At 36.9% G+C, this 19,061-nt stretch overlaps 1 protein-coding gene across 3 annotated transcripts in view; it reads right to left on the bottom strand.

Moving 5' to 3' along the window:
* The window catches only part of RABGAP1L (RAB GTPase activating protein 1 like), a 462,901-nt gene that overhangs the window by 333,336 nt on the left and 110,504 nt on the right, over positions 1–19,061 (bottom strand). For all 3 annotated transcript variants that reach the window (XR_013812987.1, XM_079761776.1, XM_079761778.1), the window contains exons 12-13: positions 13,645–13,738; positions 10,273–10,423 (exon numbers count right to left, since the gene is read on the bottom strand). Coding sequence is in view for 2 of the 3 variants with exons in the window: in XM_079761776.1 (XP_079617902.1) it covers positions 10,273–10,423; positions 13,645–13,738 (245 nt within the window). In the remaining variant the exon portion in view is untranslated. The remainder of the gene's footprint in view (positions 1–10,272; positions 10,424–13,644; positions 13,739–19,061) is intronic.

The raw sequence follows: 19,061 nt of genomic DNA, 5'->3' as shown, positions 1-19,061 counted from the left end.
CCAAGCAATGTTCAATGGGAAACATAACCAAGAGAGTTAGAAATCACAGATAAATTACAGGTAACTTCAATTTCTATATCCAGTTCTGACACACATCTTCCACTGACCTTGAGCTTTTAGATTTCTGCATTAGCTGTAATACCAGTATTTGAAATCAAATAGATAAGTCACAAAGGAAATTAATAAACATTTCTAAATCAATTGATGCATTAAATAAAACTGCAAATAAGGTAAACATTTGACTGAGTTATTAACACAAATCCACATACCCAAAGCACAAAGGAAACCCTAACCAATAGTAAGCCCAGAGACATAAAACCTGAATAAAAACTATGGCTCCTGGCTTTCATACTGTCCTTATTTAAGGTGTCTGGCTCCCATTAGGTGCACCACATGTAATACAGGTTAGTGGCATTTTTGGGTTTAATAACTGTTTCTTTCTTTGTTTAAAGGATCTATAAATCTAATAGCAATATATCTACCTTTAAAAAACAATTACTTCAAATTCACAAGATTATGTTTGCCCTGGCTAAGAATGCCACGAAGTTTGTAAACCTTATATTGTGCTGTACCCGCAATTGTTTGTACAAAATTTACCTTCTTGAGCTATAACTGATTTGAAATAAAGCACAGAAAAAACTGATCCTAAAGGGCCACAACTGAAATCAGCTACATATAAACATACTCAGAGTCTACTGTTTGTCAATAGGTGGGAAGGATACAAGGAAGAGTAAGTTACAATTCCAATCCTTCCTTGGGATAGCTTCCCAGTTCTTATCTTCTTCCTTTTTTTAATATTTTTTTATTGATTTCAGAGAGGAAGGGAGAGGGAGAGAGAGAGGTAAACATCAATGATGAGAGGAAATCACTGATCGGCTGCCTCCTGCACGCCCCCTATTGGGGATCGAGCCCGTAACCCGGGCATGTGCCCTTGACCGGAATCGAACCTGGGACCCTTCAGTCCGCAGGCCGACGCTCTATCCACTGAGCCAAACCAGCTAGGGCAGTTCTTATCTTCTTAAGTTGTCTAACTACTTCCCTGTTTTAGAAACTAATAAAATTCTGTAAATGTATTAAGATAAATATCAAAAGATAGAAAGGAAAATTAACAAAAGCAACATTCAGAACAATTAGTAGTTCATAATCAATTACCACTTGGGAAATTAAGAAATATCTGGTATGTTGAACATAATAATCATCCTAAAAACACAAACAAGCCTGGAAAATAAGACATATAATACATATACGTTATAATGCACATACCCTCATGAAATTAAAATACTCTTTCTTATATACTAATTCTCTAAACAGACTTCTGTTAAGCTAACAGAAATGCCAATATGATTTAAATAGATAAGTTTACTAATAGTTGCTAGATATTTATGTTTATTTAGATCCTACACGACATATGTGTATGTTTGTTTATGTTGACATTTACCTACATGCATACCCAAAAGTTGTCTACTGGGATTATATCTAAGTAGCATAGTTTGTTTCAGGATTTAAAAAGCATGGTAAGAGTATAAGTTAAAAAACCTTACAGATCAATCACAATATTGTAACTCCAAAATTATTGCTATTATGTAAATTTACCTGAAAAAAGTCCATGAAATATCAGTTTATCACTACAAATAAAGTCTGGTAGAAATCCTTAAGTTACCCCCTTTCAACTGGGACATAAGCAGTTCAAGAACGTTGCTGGAAGCTGGACAGCAAGTAGCTATGCCGACAGTTTCTTTCCATTAAATACCCTGAACAGGCAGCTGAAAGCAGTTTCCTTTTTAATTAGAGTTGTTTCCTGATTAATTAGTCCCAGAACTCTTAGTGCAAGACTACACTGTGCCACTGGGACGAACAACAATTCTCCTTAGACTACGGTCTCGTCTTTTCCTGAGGATCAGCTCAATCTGCTTTCTGTTCAGAAAGGGTCTTTGCACAGAAGTTGGTTGGAAAACTGTAGGTCAATATCATCATCAACCCCAACAGGAAAAAAGAGTATTTAAATTATCTAGGGAAACTCCTTCAATCCTTAATTTAATGTTCTGCTATAGTTTTCTACTCAGAAAATCTTGATTTTTAAATAATATGTAATAGAAATCAATTTTCCTGTTGACTGCATGATCAGCTCTAAAGGACTGAACAGTATAGAAGTTAACAGTAAACATACCCAAATCACACTTGAGCTTTGAAACCTTCAAAGTAAAGATCTAAGGTCTCTAGAAAGTAAAGTAAGAAAGCTATAGAGACTTTGATTAAATAATTTCTATGAAAAGATGGAACCTTACTTACTAGAGAACCTAAGTACCAACTAGACAGATGGGTAGAAAAATTAAGATAAGCTTTCAACTAAAAATTGCCATCTATATATATAAAAGCCTAAGTGACCGTTCAACCATTCGACCAGTAGCTATGACGCGCAATGACCACCAGGGGGCAGGCACTTAACACACAGGCATGGAAACATGGAACAGACTAATGAATCTCAAAAGGAAGAGGAGAGGGGAAAGGGCGGGAAGAGATTAACCAAAGATCTTACATGCATACTAGAGGCCCTGTGCACGAATTAGTGCACCAGTGGGTCCCTTGGCCTGGCCTGCGGGGATTGGACTGAAACCAGCTCTCTGACATCCCCCGAGGGGTCCCGGATTGTGAGAGGGCACAGGCCAGGCTGAGGGACCCCCACCGGTGCACAAATCTGTGCACCGGGCCTCTAGTTATAAAATAAAATAAAATAAAAATTGGCATTATACTTTTCAAAAAAGAACTCAGTATTTAGAGTTAAATTGAATTGCTCCGTTTTACATCATTTTTGTTGCTATCAAGGTAAAAGTCATCTATTAAAATATTAAGTAGTTTTCATAAACATGACAGAGATCAGCCTTGTAAAGGGTAGAAGTGATTGAGTTATTCTGACAGTAGTAACAAGTAAAGTTCTCTCTTATAGAGAAGTAAGTATGCATAGCCATAATATTCCAATCCAGGAATAAAAACATTTTGAGCAACTTTTACCTAGTGTATTCATTATTCGTTAAAAATAAAAAGTTAGACTCTATCATGCACATAATAGAAGCATTTCTGAAAAAAACAAACTGATTATGAATCTAGAAAAAGATTTAACATAAAGAAAAAAGGAACCCAATAAGAATAAAAACTGTTATGGTACAACTATTTCTTTAAAAGTATAACATATCAAATTAATTACAATGCTTAGTTGGAAACACTCTGTGGAATTAATATTAATTAAATCAAAAGGCAGATTATGGAATAAAGCTTTAATGTCTGGAAAAAAATTGCAGCATTAATAATACCCCTTAACATGGTATTTATCTAATATCTTCTTAAAGAATTTCAAGACATTTCACAAAGGAACTACATTATTCTATGGCTAACAATACCTTAAATTTAGTCATTGATCTATTGTTTTTTTCCATCTGCTTATTTTTCTCTATTTGATGGAAAAAGGAAGTAGAAACTTGGATGTATCCAAATTTGTAATAGGAGACATACTACACATCATATTTTGGGATCTTTAAGTATACACATTAACAATTGTATATCTTCTTCAAAAGCTCTAAAGAAGTAATTCTCTTATAATGAAAAAATTAAGCAAATTAAAAAGACAACTTTCAAGAAAAAAAGAGAAAGAACTCATTGACATGGATAACAGTATGGTGATTGCAGGGTGGAGGAATGGTGATTGGAGATGGAAAGTGGTATAGGGGGGATAAATGGTGATGAAAAAAATTAAAAATAAGAAGAATAACCATAACTTTCAATGCCTACTCTTGAAGGGTGGTCCCTAAGAACTACTCATTAAATGTGATGAAAATCTTAAGACTTGGCCCAGCCAGTATGGCTTCCTGAGCGACGTCCAATGCACCAAGAGGTCACTGGTTCAATTCCCAATCAGGTCATGTGCCTGGGTTGTGGGCTCGATCCCCAGTAGGGGCGTGCAGGAGGCAGCCATTCGATCATGGATGTTTCTATCTCTCTCTCCCTCTCTCTTCTCCCTTCTCTTTCTCTCTCTCTCTCTCTAAAAAATAAAAAAAAAGAAAGAAAAATTAGTAAAAACATTTTTTAAATCATGGAGCACTGCCCTGTAGAGTTTAATTCATTTAATTATTCCATTTTGAAAACCTTCTTTCAAAACAGAGTACTCCTACTCTAATCCCATCATATGAAAATGAAGGTAACATTAGAAAATCATCATTTCAATTTACCTCAAAACTACTAACTTTGTTTAAAAGATAATGAAACTAACATTTGTTATGAGAAACAGAACATTATCACTCTCTCTCTCTCTCTCTCTAAAAAATAAAAAAAAAAAAGAAAAATTAGTAAAAACATTTTTTAAATCATGGAGCACTGCCCTGTAGAGTTTAATTCATTTAATTATTCCATAGATATTTATTAAGGACTAGTGCCAGGCCCTGGGGATACAAAGTAAAACAAAATGACAGCCTCTCTAAGATGACACAGTCTCCTATCTTGTCAGTTTAAAAATCAACTAACAGCCATACAACTAAAAGGCAGCCTAATCTGAGAAATTCACAGGGAACATGAAACCAAGCAAATATAACAATTAATGAAAACCACTTTTTAGAGCTCTGTTTAAAAAGAAAGGCAGGTATAAAGGAAGATATGATGAAGAGACAAAGACATACAAACTGTAAAGAGACACAAAACAAGGAAGAGAAGATACTGAGAGATTCATGATGTAATTAAGCAAGAAGCTGCAAAATGGAACTGGTACCAAAACATGAGCAGAACTATGTAACACACTGGTGTAGGGTGGACTTTGGGTACCTGCCTCATAGGTATCTGCTATTTCTCCCTTTTTTAACCTTGGCACTAGTTAGTGGTAAACATATCTAAAATTAAATTTGCGTGGAAAAGTAAATCAAAGCCAAAGCAATAACCCTGGAGAAAACTCATCACACCATATTATCCAATCTATCTATATATATATAAAAGGCTAAGCAACCGTCCAACCGTCTGACCGGCCAGTAGCTATGACACGCACTGACCACCAGGGGGCAGATGCTCAACACAGGAGCTGCTGAGCTGCAGTCACTTGGCAGCTGCGGTTCTCGGGTGATGCACCCGGAACCAGAGAGGAGGGAGCCTGATTCCACCCTCTCGCAATCCGGGACCCCTTGGGGGATATCAGAGAACCGGTTTCGGCCAAATCCCCGCAGGCCAGGCCAAGGGACCCTACCTGCTGGAGGAACCCCACTCACTCCGCAGACGCCCCAGGTGCGGCCAGCCTGGGAGGGACCGCTGGGAGCGGGCTACAGGGTGTGTCCAGCCCATCTCACCCGGTCCTGCCCCACTGGCACCTTCTAATTAATTTCCTTTCAATGTACACAAATCTGTGCACTGGGGCACTAGTACAATATAAATATATATGCTCTAGAAATATGTGCTAATATGATCAGTAAAGTTATTATGAAGTTGGGATCCAGGAGTCACACTGTAATCCCAGGCTCCTGAAAATTTCTGAGATTTAAGAAAAATATAACTGCTTTCCTCTTACCCTGGTCTATGGCTATAAATATAGCTTTTATGCCACTGAATCATCTATGCTCAACAATCACCCAAAAACCTTCTTTCAAAACAGAGTACTCCTACTCTAATCCCATCATATGAAAATGAAGGTAACATTAGAAAATCATCATTTCAATTTACCTCAAAACTACTAACTTTGTTTAAAAGATAATGAAACTAACATTTGTTATGAGAAACAGAACATTATCACTTCAGTGTATGAAAATAATTAAGGATATTTTTTAAATTTTTTGCAGAAACATGTCAGTACTAGGGGAAAACTTTTAGTTCTCAGATTTAGTTCTAGTTTTTACATGCAGGTGTCAGTATAGATATGATAGAAGATGAAAAAGCACAAGGGATGAGGACTGAGAAAATTTGATTAAAATTCTACTGTGAAAAAATAATAATATGCAAAGATATAATTATGTGGTAAGAAACCACCACCCTTATTACACAAGAAAAGAGAAAATAAAAGGTACATTTTCTTTTAAAATTTCTTTCAATAATTCTTACTTTCCTTTATTAAAGAACTTCTGGCATATCTACATGTTCAAGGTATTTACAGTACAATATAGTGAGTGCTCTTTATTCTCCTTGCCCACCTTATTTTTTTAATTAATAAATTTTAAAGAACTCTAAATCTTCTGGAGAAATTTTTGTAAATTTTATGGCTGCAACAGTACAAGAGTCCATGGATTTTATACATCCCAATGGTACAGACCCAGCTGGAATAACCCCATTCTATCAAAAAGCTCATTTCCTCAACTAGATGAGGTGATGACAGAGACTAGAGCAGCGTGTAATTAGGCAATGCCCTGCCTCTCAATGAAATCTAGTGTTGAGCGTTGGTTGATTAACATACTGCAGTGAATTTTTTAAAAAATAAACCTTGTAAAGAAAAAGCAGACATCTACCTGACTAAATGATGCCCAGAGTTTAATTTGGTTGCAAAAGCTTATCAAATAAAAAATACATAACTGACACCATATTTTCACTTTTCAATTACATATGCATCTAACGTTATTCGATCATAAGAACAGTACCAATTTAAGCATTTCCTCTTGAGATTGTCCATAACTATAATTATAGTACATTCTAACAAAGTAGAGTAAAAATGTTTCTTTAGCTACTTGTTTTATTAAAAGCCATCTGCTACAATAACGCACTGGAGGACAGAAAGAAGACAGGCTTTATTCTGAGCAGTACCAATAATCTGACTAGGATAAACACGGGAAGCTTTATCTGTTCATACAATGCTCATGAAAGCAGAGACTTGCAGAATCTTTAAATGGTTGGGGTTTTTATTTATATTCCAAAAATATTTTTGCATCAACTGCCAAAGTAATATTGGCAATTATTGCCCTTTTTGCTCTCCGATAGAGGTTCGAGCATATGCTCTCTGCAGTTTATAAACTTGGCCTTCTTCTTTGCAAGTTTATACTGTTTTATATTTAGCCAATAGAGTGTATTTTTCAGTTCACTGATTTTGAAAACTAATATGCGTCACCATCCTAGCACCGAACTTAAACAACAGGTACTCAAACATTTATTGAGTAGACATTATATTACTTGATAAAACTCTATTACATCAATCCTAGGTTATCAATTAAATATTCTCTTATGATACCTTTTTGATACAACATATTTTCTGCAGTTCTTCATTTCATATGTTTATTCTAACAAGAATAAACTTGTATTACATTCTTCCCATTTAGCAAGGGACAAGCATTGATCTGTGAACAGTGGATGTAGTTGGATAACTGGGGTGGGAGTGAGGGAAGGAAAGATTTCACTTTCTAAGACTCCCTGGATAATCCAACCAAGTCACTCACTGACAGGTGAGTCATTACATAAACGCCCCCTTACAATGCACTCCCTCTCCTAGGCTGCTCAGACATATTTAATTCCCACCTGGCTCACCCAAGCAGAGCTGTCACTACTTCATCTATATTCCACACACATGATTAAGATACCTATTCTACCCTATATCAGAATATACTCGACCTACCTGTGTATAGGCCTGGCTTCCCCCAAAGCTACACTCTTCAAGAGTAGTATGAACTCTTTTCCTCTACCTAGCCCTAGAAACCATAGAGAGTGCAGTCATAAAAGATGCTCATTAAAATTCTGGGGACAGGTTAGAAGGGGTCCAGGTGGGGAAAGGGAACGTATGTAATATGTTCAAACAATAAAGATTTAATTTTTTAAAAAGAGTTACTGAATAAATGAGTGTGTTAACAAGTGAATGAAAGTAATGACTGCCTTGCAATTTTGATTATATCAGACAGTCATTAGGAGTGACTTTTAGAGAATATCATTTGACTTTATAATATACTTGAATATTCATGACCACTAAAATAATAACTCGTGAAATCATTACAAAGTCAAGTTTTAGAATTCAAATATTACATGATATATACCAGCCAGAAAAACACACACACAAAAAAGACAAATCTGACACTTCATGCTTCTACTAAAAAGATTTCTTCTCCATTCCATCAGCTGTTATTCACGTCATGGGTTCTTATGAAAATTATGTGACTGGAAGTTGTCACACATATTAAAGTAAAAGTATACACTGACACCATAGCCATTATCACTAATATCATGTTCATGATGTAATATCATATTAGTAAAAATAGTAGAAGCTAATCTTGAATACTTACTACGTGCCAAGCACTGTATCATTTTATTTAATTCCCACAACAATCCCATCATTTGCTTTACAAATGATAAAACTGAGGCTTAGAAAATTGGGATAACTTCTCAAGATCACAACTTAATATGTGGGAAGAGTGAGACTCAAATCCAGGAGGAAAGGTTGGTGCTCACTATGGAGGGTGACCATGGCTTGAAATTCTAAGCTCGGCTCCTTACTTACTAGCTTGGGACCTTGGGCACGTTCCTTACGTGGCGCTTGGTATATATGGTAAAACTTTTATCACATATATGAGCATACACTGTAGTGTCAGGAGTTCATAAATAATATTTTAATTTTTCCCCCAAAGTCTGAAATCTTGAAAGGTATGAATTAACAAAGCCTCCAGCTGCTACCCCATAAGCAGCCATTAAATGTACAGTTTGTTATTTATATGAAAAAGGGATCTGACATCCAGAATTATGGTCTTTGCACATTTTTGCTCAGATAGCCCCATCAATAAAAACTTTTCTGAGCATAAACTTCCAATATATGTCTATTTCTTTCAGTATTTATTTTTATTACACACCAGTACTACTGTATTATACTGTTATTTTGTTATTTTTAACATTCAGTCTCCAAATTCTCTGCAACTATTTGTACAAATTTAACCATATTTGAAATTCCTGATTTCAGGTTTTGAAGTAAGAAGACATAAAGAGTTTTTATAACACACATGTAGTTTTCAGTGGCAAAAATCACAAAGTGGTATTTAAATTGCCAAATATGTCAAATGCCATTCTCTATAATGAGTTTATTTCCACAGCAGGTGCTCTGTCATCCATCATCATAACATTATTTCTTACTTGAAGGGATAGATCAGTGTTTTTTAAACATCTTGCTATTAACATCATGTGACAGCAACTTTTCAAAGCGCTCATCCATTCTGTGAGTTAAGGTTAAATTAAAACTAGATAACGTATAAACCCACATAATCAAGCACATGTAAACTGTAAAAAACTGTAATATTCTGAAAGTGAACATATGAGTGTCAGCACCACTGTTATTCAGCTCCAAGGTGTGCAAACCCCTTCTTCTCTCAGATCACTCCTGAACCACATGGGACAAGTGGCCATTCGGCCCAAGGACCTAGTGAGATCTCAGTACCACAGCACAGCAAATATCAGCACAGCAAGTATCAATACAGCTTCATATCCTTGTGTGTTTATATTTAAAAAATATATAAATGAAACTTTAGACATCCTCCCCATGGATCACCTTGCACATGCCACTGTAGAAAACATTAATCATAAAAGATCGTTTAAAAATCTGAATTTAGTGGTGACTGAATATCCTAGGCACTCAAAAATATTTGTGGAAGGGATGGGGCAAAGAAGGAAGGAAGTGAAGAAGGAATTAGAGGAGTTAAGGAATTATAAAAGTTGATATATCCTGAGGAACAATGTCTTGGTTATCAAAAAATCACATTTATGAATTAAAAATTTTTTAAAGTTGCTATTATTTCAAAATCTACATTTTAGAGTAGATTAAGAAATTAGGAGCTGAGACCTACAAAGACAGTCTAGGATTGAGGATGACCTTTACCATATTCTAAAATCAGCCTTTTAGACCTAAGCAAAAGAATCTACATTGAATCTGTAGATTTAATGCTGCCCACATCATTGAAATGCAAGTTCATTTAGGCACAGAAGGCCTTTTAATTCATTTTAAGTTAATTTGATTTTAAAACTATACTAGAAGCCAAGTATATTGTGAACAAGTATAACTACATAAATCTCAAACAACAACAAAAAAGGGGTTACTTTATTTCACTTAAAATATAAATATATTCCAATTTAGTAAATAGTTATTATAAAGTCACTAACAGGAAAAAATGAAAGCCAAGGCATAAAGTGTTCGCAGCTGACTATGGTGTATTGTTTCCACTATCCAGCAAGGGTTCCAAACAAAAGGCAGAACTATTCACTGCACCCCATCGATAGCATTTTGAAATAAGTCCAAAGCATTATTGGAGTTACGATTTAAATGTTGTCCAGGAGCATAACATGAAAATAGCTTCCTACCTTTGTGATGAGAAGTCGGTATCTATCCAGCATTGCCTGGTTGTCATGGCAGCCTGCTAACAACTGCCATACCTCTGCCCTCAGAGCTTCAGGGACGCCACTCTTCACCAGCGTGGACAGTCCTTTCGGTCGTGCACCAAGGTTATTGTGCCTGAGAAAAAAAAAGAAAATAAAACATTCATACACCCCTCACCACTGCTGAACTGCTGTTGTTATGAAAAATATATTAATGAGTTTACATAAAGTATAAGCTTGGGTCAAGAGAGATGGGGGGAAAGCATGAGATAATGATAGAGTTTAAGCTCTGTGATGTCTTTGACTATGTTCCTTGATCTTATCTTCTTTATTGGTGAACCATCTTATTCCACCATCAAGGAAAGGTTTTTCTTCCTCTCATTTACTTTTTTATAAATCACCCTATGAACTTACTCATTATAATGAGTGTATTAACTAAATATTTCTAAGCAGCATTTCAAGGCACGAAAAGAACCATCTGAATCTCCTGAGATGAATGTATGGCAAATTGGATAAGTGTGTGCGTTGCATGGGGGGGAAGTGACCCTGAAGCTGAAAGTGGATCACAGGCTCAGGATCAACATGCCCCCAAACGCCCAAGAAGCAGAGAGGCCAAAGAATTATGCAGACGAAGTCCAGCTTGTCAGTTTAGAGTTTTAACAGGGAACTTACCTACAGGAATGCAGTCTTGGGCACCAGCAGGACAAATGGATCACAGCAGCATTCACCACCCCCCAGACTATCTGTTTTGTGCCCTCTAAGTGATGAACCTATGTGTTCCAAAAGGGAAGTAGGGATAATGGGTGGACAAAGGGACCAGATACCAGGGGTCCAGGTGCCAAGGTGAGTTAAACATTGAGAATGCCTTAACAAAATCCCCCATCCTCCATATCTGATCAAGCTTGATTTCTAATTGGGTTCCTTATCTTCCACACCCCCACTGATGTCTAAGCATGCTGATCTGTCTTCAGCAAGAAACTTTTTAGGTCAGTTTAGCCAGAATCCCACATTACCCCTGAGGTTTCTGCTTAGTAATTTTCCATCCACTGACCTCCACCTTGCTCCCTGGCTGTAAATTCACACTTTTTTCCCCCCTGTATTTGAAGTTGAGCCCAATCTTTCTTCCCTACTGCAAGACCTACTTCAGTGATCCCTATTCCTGTATCAAGATAGCCCGCCCCCTTTGATGAAGTCTACCTGTCTTTAAGAAGTGTCATGAATAGTTTCACTATAACACTAACTCAGGGCCATCTAAATTGAAAACTGTTCATCATAAAATAATAGGGACAATAACACTAAACAAAATCAGTAAAAACATGTGAAATAAACTTAGGTTGGTCAACAATAAATTAACTTCTAGATATAATATAGGGAAAAACTGTGGAAAATTTTTACTATGGACTAAAGAGATTGCTGAACATCCTTTCAATGGGATGCTGGAGCTTCTAAGAATTATCTGCTGCCATAGGGGTGTATTTATTTGTCTTTGAATAGGCTAATTCACAACTCTCAGCAAATAGAAGATAATATGTAGAAAACTGATAATAATGCAAAAGTTTTTTGTACCTAGCTATTGAAGTGATTCCTGTTCATACAACGCAAATGAATTGTCAGGTGGAGAATACAAAATCTCTAAATCAAATCCTCATTTTGATTGGTTCTAATATCTTATTGGTTCCCTATGAATTAATGAGCTAAACAAATTCTGAGATGTCTTCTTTTTATATTTGTACATGTACGATAAATCAAATTTTCTTTGCTTAATAAAGGCGAGGCAGCAGGCCCTCTCTTCCTCTTAGGGTATCTCCTTACAAACATAATAGGCTCAACACTTTGGTTAGGAACTTGACAAACCTGGTCTCCAGATTTTATAATGAAAAGTCATAAACCTTCCAACCCTTGGATCTATAAATACACATCTTCAAATTAACTCAAGAGTCTCTTAGGATATGTACAGGAGATCATGATAAAAAAAAAAAACATTCATTTGACTCTTAAGATAAAAGTAGTTTAATTGTTCTTATACTTTATTGTACATTTTTTTAAAAACTTTTCTGTAGTTTCTCCTGGACCACCTGCATGCACATAATCTGATATGTATACTCAATTAAAAAATAGTGTTTTCCATATGTCTACACTGACATGGCAGAATCTTTTCATTGGCAAGATTATTTATTTTATCAGTATATGACATCATGATTATCTTTTTTAAAAACTTAATTATAATAAATATAAACAGAGTACCTCTTTTTGATAGTTCCAGATTAAAAAATCCCAAAATGTAAAGTAATATAGTCAGAAAGAATAAAACAGACTGAGTTATAGTTTATAATCAGTGATGAAATGAGTATTTCTAAACTCTACAGCCCTTTTTATGGTAACTGTCTTAGTAGAGAAAGAAAATGTAACCCTTTAATAATGCTATCTATGTGTGTTGGCATACAGCATAAAACTGACTGCTCTGAGCAATGTTATGCCTGGAGAAATAATAAGGCAAATATATCTTTCAAAAGTAAGTTATAAAAGACCACACTGGGGGAAGACCTAGATAAACATAAAGAGTATTTATGAATTTTATTTTAACTTTTATGTTTTTAAAAATTCATTAAAATGTTAAGATAAATGAACACATATTTTAATACAACAAATTATCTATATATATAAAGAGGTAATATGCTAATTGGTCCTAACAGTGTCCCAGTCTTGACTGGTCAACAGGCTGCGCGTGCACAGGAGCTGGTGGGCGGGGACGGGGGTGGAGACTTCCGCCCCCAGCAGAGGCGTGTGCAGGCCTGCCCAGCGCTATTGTCACACTGCCTTGGAGGCGGAGGCCACTCCCAATGGAGGCACATGCAGGCAGGAGCTGGTGGGCGGGGACACAGACAGGGGGGCCTGGCCGAGCCGCTGCGGCGCAGCTTGAGCAGGCCCAGAGTGGACACAGACAGGGGGCATGCCCAAGCCGCCATGGCACAGCTTGAGCAGGCCCAGAGTGGACACAGACATTTTTTCGTGGTGAAGGAACTGGAGTCTGTGTTCATGAAAACACCTTGGCGGCTGCGGCAGCTGGCAGTGGCAGCAGCAGCGGGGTGATGGGGGTGGCACCTTCCCCTGATCAGCCCAGTTGCCTCCTGTAGAGGGAGGCCAGACTGCGGCTTAGGCCCGCTCCCGAAGGGGAGCGGGCCTGTCAGTAGGACATCCCCTGAGGGCTTCTGGACTGCGAGAGGGGGAAGGTTGGGCTGAGGGACCCCCCCACCCCAGTGCACGAATTTCATGCACTGGGCCCCTAGTATAATGTAAAATCTAACTAACTCAACATCTATTATGTAAACATTTTCAATAAGGAAAATAAATTTTTACCATCTTCCTAGCAATTCTCCCCAGGAATACAGGATCTTCTCAGGACAATCCTTAGATACATCACCTGTTCCACTTGAGAGTTCATTATCACTCTCTGCAGAAAAAACACAAAAACAAAAGCAACAAACATTATGAAAAAATGAATTCAGCAATGCAGCAGGATATAAAATTAATACCCAGAAATCAATGGCATTTTTATACATCAATAATGAACTCTCAGAAATGGAAACAAACAAAAAAACACAAAAAACAATCCCATATACCATTGCAAAAAAAAAATTAAGATACTCAGGGATAAACTTGACCAAGGAGGCAAAAGACCTGTACCCTGAAAACTATAGGACACTGAAAAAGAGATAGAGGAAGATATAAACAAGTGAAAGAATATACTGTGTTCATGGATTGGTAGAATTAACATCATTAAAATATCCATACTACCCAAAGCAATCTACAGATTCAAGGCAAGCCCTATTAAAATACCAACAGCATATTTCACAGATCTAGAATAAACACTCCAAAAATGTATGTGGAACCATAAAAGACCCCAAATAGCCACAGCAATCTTGAGAAAGAACAACAAAGTTGGAGGAATCTCAATACCAGATATCAAGTTATACTACAAAGCTACTGTCCTCAAAACAGCCTGGTACTGGCACACGAACAGGCATGTGAATCAACAGAACAGTGACCCCAGAAATCAACCCAAGCCATTATACTCAATTAATATTTGACAAAGGAGGCAAGAGCATACAATGGAGTCAAGACAGTCTCTTCAATAAATGGTGTGGGGAAAACTGGACAGGTGCAAGCAAAAAAAAATAAAACTAGACCACCAACTTATACCATACACAAAAGTAAACTCAAAATGGATAAAAGACTTAAATGTAAGTTGTGAAGCCATAAAAATCTTAGAAGAAACCATAGGCAGCAAAATCTCAGACATTTCTCATAGCAACATGTTTACAGCTACATCTCCTAGGGCCAAGGAACTAAGAAGAAAATAAATGGAACTACATAAAAATAAAAAGCTTCTGCATAGCAAAAGAAACAATCAGCAAAATTAAAAGAGAGCCCACTGCATAGGAGAACATATTTGCCAATGATACATCCAATAAGGGGTTAATTTCTAAAATATAGAGGGAACTCAAACAACTTAACAAAAGGAAGACCAATTTAAATCCAATTTAAAGATGGGCAAAGGATCTAAATAGACACTTCTCCAAAGTGAACATATAGAAGGCCAAAAGGCATATGAAAAAAGTTCAAAGTCACTAATCATCCAAGAGATGCAAATTAAAACGCCAGTGAGATATCACTTCACACCTGTCTGAGTGGCTATCATCAACAAATCAACAAACAAGTGTTGATAAGGATGTGGAGAAAAGGGAATCCTAGTACTCGGCTGGTGGGAATGCAGACTGGTGCAGCCACTGTGGAAAACAGTATGGAGTTTCCTTAAAAAAATAAAAATGGAACTCCCATTTGAACCAGTGATCCCACTTCTAGGAATATATACTAAGAAACCTGAAACACCAATAAGAAAGAATGTATGCACCCCTATGTTCATAGCAGCACAATTTACAATAACTAAGATTTGGAAACAGCCCAAGTGCCCATTAGCAGATGAGTGCATAAAAAAGCTGTAGTACATCTACACAATGGAACACTACACAGCTGTAAAAAAGAAAGAACTCTTACCATTTGCAACAACATGGATGGACCTGGAGAGTATTATGCTAAGTGAAATAAGCCAGTCAGAGAAAAATAATTATCACATGATCTCACTCATATGTGGAATCTAATGAAAAAAATAAACTGATGAATAAAATAGAACCAGAGACATAGAAGCATGGAACAGACTGACGAATTTCAAAGGAAAGGAAGGGGTTGGGGGGTTGGGGGAAGTGATTAACTGGGAAACTTATATGCATGTATGCATAACCCATGGACTCAGACAACAGAGAGGTAAAGGCCTGGAAGGGGCAGGTAGAGGGTGGAGGGGTCAACGGGGAAAAAAACCAACACAAAAACAAAGGGGACATCTGTAATACTTTCAACAATATAGATAAATTTAAAATAAATAAAATCTATATGCCAGGCACTATTCTAAGTTTTACAGGCATTATCTCATTTCATCCTTTAAACAACCTAATGAGGTAGTCACTACTAGTTTGCCCACTTAGAAGATTAAAAAACTGGAGGCACAGAGAGATTAAGTAACTTGCCCGTGGTTACTCTGCTAATAGAGAGATAGGATTCCATCTCAGTTTGAATCCAGAGTCAAATACTACCTCTCCGTATAGTTTTCCCTACCACATTTCTAAAGGAGGCTGGGCTTGGCATTAGCAGGTACCAGTCTGTGCCAAGTGCCAACATCTAGTACATGCTGGAGCCAAAGCCAAGAACGGAAAAGCCAGGGCAAACTAAGTTCCTTTTAGTCAGTTAATATTATACCCTGTTCATATCTTATCACTGCATTTACTACATTTTGCTAAAATTGGCTATTTATGGGTCTTTTTCTTCTAGACTATAACCTCCTCAAAGAAAAGAGTCAAGTCTTATTTATTTTTGTGTCCATAGCACTTGGCCCACTAAAATTTTATTAAACTTTTATAAGTTTGATAAAACCTACTGAGGAACTAACTTGAACTACAGATGGCTTTCTAATGATCTGAGCTGATCAGGAATCCCGCTTAAAAGCACAGAAGAATAAATCATTAATGTTTTCTTTAGAGGGAACATCCTGAATATCAACTGTCTACATTTTTCACAGTCTGTAGTACAGACCCTTCAAGACTGAGATCACTGGCAAGTGTCAAGTATCCTCTTGGTCTTCACTGTGGCTAGAGAAGCTCCATTTCCTCTGCATACTTATTAGATGAATGGTTGCAAAATGAAATTGTACTGCAGAAGTCAAAAAGCCTTCCATAAATCCACATGTGGATGGAGGGCCAAAGAATCTCAGCATAAGTGATCTATAACCAGTGGCTCTCCCTCTCTATCATTCACATATGTAGCCCATTCTCATGAATGATATTCTTCAATGTGCACAGTGAATTCTCAACTAAGGGCACGCCCTCTGAAGTAACAATGCACTCCCATATATTGAGAATTGCTGTTCTACATATGTTATTCCAATTTGAAAAGCTCTCATAATCTGATATATTAATCTCCTATGAGTACATTTTTAACTTAGAATATATTCCCTCCCTTTTAAAAAATGTGATAAAGGCCAACATACAAAACGTGACTTATATGAAGGTCAGATACTCCACTGAATTCAAACCACAATCCATACTTCTATTCTTTGCCCTAAAATATGGCTGCTAGTCACAGTGAAAAGAAAGGCAATATGTTGCATCATTCTATGATTCGGGTTTATTATTCTACTTATGCAAAGTATCATCCTCTTTTCAAGAAAAGTACTGAGAATGAAACTCAAGTTTTCTTAGACAGTTTTAACCCCTCAACTGAATAACATGACCATTATAAATATTCAACAGAAATCTTACTTTGTGTAGCCTTCAAGGGAATCCAAATTCTAACCACTGGAATTCAACCTGTTTTCCTCTGAGTGTCTGTACCTCTAACATCTTGAATTTATTTTATTTTATTTATTTCCAGACTGTAAGCCCTTAAAGACTGGAACTGTTCTTAAGCATACAATATAGTGCCTTGCATATAACAAGCAGCAGAAGACTCGAAGGTCTCTTCTAATTCAAAGATTCACTGAAAATATGCAGCAGTGGTTATTAGCTTAGGGACTTAGTTTCTCACAAAAAAAATATATGCCTACTTTGTACTTGGTTAATTCTAATAAAACAAGAATAAACTCTGTTTCTCATACTAAAAATAAAAGACAGAAAGAAAAAGAAAATATGCAGCAGTATCACCACCACCAGAATGTGTACATGACCAGCACAGTGGTCACTACCATCTTTTAGTATGAATCCTAATCACTAAGTTGGCAGCGGAAGTGGGTTAGGGGGTCAGCATGCAAGTGCTCCTAGACACAAGGGTTCTGAACTTCGCAGACCACCTACCTGTGCCTATGGGAATAAAGTCCAGAGGGCGCACTTCCCAACACAGAGAACAGCTACAAAATGTTGATGGTAGTCCCAGACATGTAAATGTTCAATAAAAGTTAACCCCGATTATTACTATTAACACATCACAGCAGCAGTCTCCAAGGACTATCACAAAAATAAATTCCAAGGTCTGTATGCTTCTAGGCACCTTCTAAACCTTAACACCACTGACAAAGTGTAGGGTCTCCAGATTTCACTAGAGGTCAGTGTCCGGAATATTTACATTTCTTCAGTCAGATGAAGCATGATTAAGATGTCTTAATCTAGCATAAGTACATGTGATTCGATTTATGACCATCACGCCAAGAAAAGTAGGTCCTGGTCAAAGAGGAAGCAGGCCTGAGTGACCACAATGTGACAGAGAAGGGACCAGTGAACTTCTGGGAGGAGGGAAGAGAATCCTAAGGGAAGGTAAATTCCCTCCCCTCAAATAAGGGTTATTTCTGGTTTCCCAGGAGTTTTGATCTGTCTAACCATGGTATGCTGGGATCCAAAAACATTATACACCTCCTAAAAGATAAAAATCCAGAACGTGTGGGTATGAGTGGAAAGGAGGAGGGGTTTTTCATGATTCCTCCCCCACACTATTGCGAAAGCAATGCTCACTGTTTTCCTGATGCCCCTTTAGACTAACATGCAGGCAGATGTACAAACCTAATGAGATGTTTAGAATTTAACTGTAGGTATTATGAAATATTAAATCTCTGATAGGAAGAGCAGTGTAAATGAGGTTTAACAGTCATATAGGCACTTAAAAATTAAAATTAAAATTTACTACCTAACAAACATATAAAAAATGCTCAACCTCACTTTGTAATCAGGGAAATGAAAATAAAATGAGACACTACTTGTCCCTAATCAGAGTGGTAAAGATTTAAAAGACTGATAATATCTGCTGTTTGTGAAGGCACAAAGGAGAGAGGGTGCTAGGCAGGCATACATTTGCAGTCTTTCTAGAGAGCAATTTAGTCATCCCATCAACAACCAGATTGGGCACAGCTCAGGAGATCAATCTAGACATCCGTGTGTGTGCGTCGGAGTATATGCACAAGGAAGCCTATTCTTTACAATATTTGCAATAGCAAGAAAGAAAAATGGAAATTGCTCTTAAAACCCTCAAAGGAGAAATGGAAACGTAAATTAAGCTATATTCATGCCAAAGAGTACTAGCAGTATATGCAATTAAAAAGAGTGAGAAATCATTTAATGTAGTGTACACAGTAAATTGTTTAATGAAAAAAGCAAGTTGCCAAACAGGATATACACAATGTTCCTTTTAGAAATGGATACATATTTCTCCTGAGAATTAGAGTTCATGGGTAGTGGGGG

The sequence above is a fragment of the Cnephaeus nilssonii genome, assembly GCF_951640355.1.
Source record: "Cnephaeus nilssonii genome assembly, chromosome: 21".
NCBI classification, from domain to species: Eukaryota; Metazoa; Chordata; class Mammalia; order Chiroptera; family Vespertilionidae; genus Cnephaeus; species Cnephaeus nilssonii.
Note: the sequence above shows the minus strand (reverse complement) of the source record. Positions and strands in the feature narration are given on the sequence as shown.